Source organism: Platalea leucorodia (genome assembly GCF_965183815.1).
Source record: "Platalea leucorodia genome assembly, chromosome: 11".
Taxonomy (NCBI): Eukaryota; Metazoa; Chordata; class Aves; order Pelecaniformes; family Threskiornithidae; genus Platalea; species Platalea leucorodia.
Genome location: NC_138833.1, coordinates 23,298,345 through 23,302,010, shown reverse-complemented (window position 1 = coordinate 23,302,010; position 3,666 = coordinate 23,298,345). Strand labels below are relative to the sequence as shown.

At 56.9% G+C, this 3,666-nt stretch overlaps 1 protein-coding gene across 1 annotated transcript; it reads right to left on the bottom strand.

The window, feature by feature from the left end:
* Positions 1-531: 531 nt before the first annotated feature.
* On the bottom strand, positions 532-3,137 carry DUSP1 (dual specificity phosphatase 1). Its single transcript, XM_082324423.1, has 4 exons — positions 2,673-3,137; positions 2,417-2,565; positions 2,091-2,310; positions 532-1,578 (listed from the first exon to the last, which is right to left on the bottom strand). Exons 1-4 carry the CDS (start codon positions 3,040-3,042, stop codon positions 1,208-1,210), a joined length of 1,110 nt encoding a protein of 369 aa, XP_082180549.1. The 5' UTR covers positions 3,043-3,137; the 3' UTR covers positions 532-1,207.
* Between the last annotated feature and the right edge of the window lie 529 nt (positions 3,138-3,666).

The window sequence follows — 3,666 nt, the reverse complement described above, 5'->3', positions numbered from 1 at the left end:
GTCACTCCGGGCATCAGGGGCAGGCTGAGTTGCAAAAAGGAATCAAGGAGGTGGGACAGAAAAAACCACCTTGGCACAGACTCCCAAGCATTGGAGATCTGTTACCAACTGCTTAGTTTTTATACTTGACCTTTGAAGCATTAAGAGTAAACAAGCAATAAGGACCCTTCTTCCTCCTTCCTAGAAGGACTATTTTAACTTCACGGTAGCCCCGTGCCCAAGCCTCAGCTGGCTCACACTGCTACAGCTCCGTGGCCACCGCTGCAGCCAAACCCACCTTACAGGGGAGACGCCAGCCCCGGCTCCCTGCCACTGCACAGGATTATACGGGGACAGAGAAAAGCTCGGGTAAGAAGCAGCAGTAGTTTTAGTCAATTATGTTGTTTAAACCCATTCTTCTATCCAGTTCAGTCAACACCTGAGGTCAGCAGAGTTAAAAATTCAGATTTCTCTTACAGCTCTTGACCTGGGGGCTTCCACACGAGCTTTGGGACTGTAAAATGCACGATTTTAAAGAACATATCATGCAGCTCAATAGAAATATCATAATTTATTCTGTTTGTATAAAAAAGTTAATCATGTAACAAAACTATGTCTTCATAAGAAGAAATATATTATTTCACATCATAAATAAATCAGCAAACATACAACCCTTGGCAACTCAAAAAAGCACTCGCCTGGTGCTTTCACGTCAGTGCTTGGGAAACAAGAAGAGCTGACATATATACACACACAGGATTACAGTACCAAAAAATACTGAGGTATTTGGTTTCTCTAGAAATGAAACTTTAGGTTTGTGAAGGCAAAAAAACCCCAATGCACTAATGTAAAAATAAATAAATAGGACTGTCGCATCAAAGCTGACAGCATAAGTGTTGCTCAAAGTGTCCAGGAATGGGAATACTGGTGAGCATGCTACTAAACACGGAGCAGGCTTAGGACAGACAGAAGACAAGGAGGAACAGCTCGGGAAGAGACGGCGTCCTTTGATCTCTGTGCAGACATCCAGCTGTTGGGTTTGAATTCAGCAGAAGAGGCAGTACCACCTGGCGCTCTGGCATCGGGTGAGCTCCTCTCCATTGAGGACACTGTTCTGGGACGCACGGAGGGGTCCCCACAAACCGCGGGTGGCTGCTGACACTGTCCCTGTAGTTATTGCACTTCGGAGACAGTAAGTCTGAGTTCTGACCATGCGTCCACCCGCGCCTCAGCAGCTCGGGGAAGTGGTGATGGGGCTCTGCAGATAGCTTAAAGCACTGGACGAGGTGTGAACAGGGATGGAGACCGGGAAGTTAAACACGGTGGTGGTGGATGCTCCTCTGTCCAACACTGACATAGCAGGGCTACCAGCTTCTGCCGAGCAGTTGGGGGCGAGGACCTGCGACTCGAACTGAAGCAGCTGCCCCATGAAGCTGAAGTTTGGGGAGATGATGCTTCTCCTCTGCTTCACAAACTCAAAGGCTTCATCCAGCTTGACTCTGTTGGTCCTCATCAGATACGCGAGGCAGATGGTTGCCGAGCGGGAAATGCCAGCCTGGCAGTGCACAAACACCCTTCCACCATCGTTTTTAACGGAGTCTGAAAGAATTAAAATACACAGTAAGCAAACGAGTCCCACTGCTTCCAGAGGTGGGAAAGCACAGGCTGCCGTTTTACATTTCTTTAATCCATCCCTTCCTCAGCCTAGCAGGAGCGCCCGGTGCTTCCGAGACAAAGAGAGCCTTTGTCCCGAGGGAAGCAGCAGCCTAGCTATTTCCATTCTGGGCTCCAATTCCAATTATCCTAATAGCTCCTCCGGGTCACTTTAGCAGTCTTGCAAGATTACTTTAATACTGATCCGCTTAAATTCACTAGCTCTTTTCTGCAAGACCAATGCCTCTTGATTCAAGATTTCAAACAGCTTTGTGAAGCTAAGATTATTCCTCCAAGTAGAATAAATGTAATGGAAGTGTGCCCTGAATCTCTCTCCCCAACGGAATGAAATTCCCCAATCTCAAATGTAGGTTTTACCGGGGAAAACAATGCCCAGAAATCACTTCCCAGGGTAGGCTGCCCCAGAAAGAGAACAGAGGAGAAGAGAGCTCGTTTACCTATGAAATCAATCGCCTCGTTAAACCAGGAGCTGATATCTGCCTTGTGGTTGTCCTCCACCGGGATGCTTTTGTACTGGTAGTGCCCTTCGAAGTGGTTGGGGCAGTTCGCCGAGACGTTGATTAGCGCTGTGATCCCCAGAGCATCCAGCATGTCCTTTCGGGAGGCATGGTAAGCGCTGCCCAAGTAGAGGAACGGCAGGATTTCCACCGGCCCACCCTGAAGCAGAGGGGAGAGAGGAGGGGTTAACGGGGCCGGGCGGTTTCGGAGCAGCCTCCCCCGCCCCGCACGCAGCCCCGGCTCCCCGGGAGCTCACCCCGCTCACCTGGTCGTAGAGGGGGGTGCCGCAGGAGCTGCACCCCGAGTCGGCGCTGCCGGGCGCGCTGCTGGCGCTGAGGGGCAGGCTGAGGCCGGTGGGGGCGGCCGGCTTGGTGCAGAGCTCGGCGCAGGCGGAGGAGAAAGCTTCGTAGCCTCCTGCGGGGACAGAGAGAGGCGCCGGGTCAGCGCTGCGCGGCCGGGGGCGGCGAGCGGAGCCCCGGGGGCGGCGAGCGGAGCCCCGCGGCGGGGCGGGGGCCACTCACCCTTGAGGAAGCAGATGCGGGCGCCGCGGGCCTCCCTGCAGAGGGTGCCGAGGGCCAGCAGCAGCGTGCTGTCGCGCTTGGGCAGCTCCAGGTCGGCGCTGCGCTCGTCCAGCAGCACCACGGTGTGCACCAGCCCCTGGCGCAGGCGGGCGCGCAGCTCCTCGTTGGGGACGACGTGCTCCAGGGCCAGGGCGCCCTTGGCGCGGCGGCGCACGATGGTGCTGAGGCGGACGTTGCAGGAGCCGCGGATGTGCGCGGCGTTGAAGGAGAAGAAGGAGCGGCAGTCGAGGACCAGGCACTGCGCCCCGCGCTCCTGCAGCAGCGCCCGCAGCGCCTCGCACTCCAGCGCGCAGACCCGCAGGTTCACCATGGCGGCTCCGGCCGAGGGAGGGAAGAGGAGGAGGAGGAAGGCGCGGCCGGTGTCGGAGGTGCCGGTGTCCCGCGGAGGCCCAGCACGGCGCAGCCCAGTCCGGCCCCGCACGCCCGCGCCGCCTTATATCGGCTGGGGCCGCGCCGCGCCGCCCGGCCGCCGTTTTCTCAATGGGGCCGCGTCACGTGGGCGCCCGCGAAGACGTCACCTGGCGGCGCGCCAGCAGGGGCGCGGCCAGCCCCGCCGGCATGACGTCATGTGCCGCGGGGCCGCCGGAGCGCGCCCGTGCCGGCAGCGGGAGATGCGCGCCCCGCACACAGGCGGACACGCGGGGCTGTGTCCCTACACACACATACACAGACCCACACACACGGACAGACAGACACACACGCACACAGACACAGACCCACAGACCCACACACACACACAGACAGACAGACACACACGCACACAGACACAGACCCACAGACACACACAGACCCACAGACACGGACAGACAGACACACACGCACACACACACACAGGGTACCAGCACACCAACACGCATACAAACATACACACACGTGTACAGGTACACGTACACGTATGCACACATAAGCACCTACCTACACACTCCTGTGTACG

Excerpts from the sequence above, each read along its gene's own strand:
- DUSP1 (XM_082324423.1), bottom strand. The coding sequence starts at position 3,042 with ATGGTGAACCTGCGGGTCTGCGCGCTGGAGTGCGAGGCGCTGCGGGCG. Across the intron at positions 2,566-2,672 it reads CCGCATCTGCTTCCTCAAGG|GAGGCTACGAAGCTTTCTCC; the intron begins GTGAGTGGCCCC and ends CTGTCCCCGCAG. Across the intron at positions 2,311-2,416 it reads GCACCCCCCTCTACGACCAG|GGTGGGCCGGTGGAAATCCT; the intron begins GTGAGCGGGGTG and ends CCTCTGCTTCAG.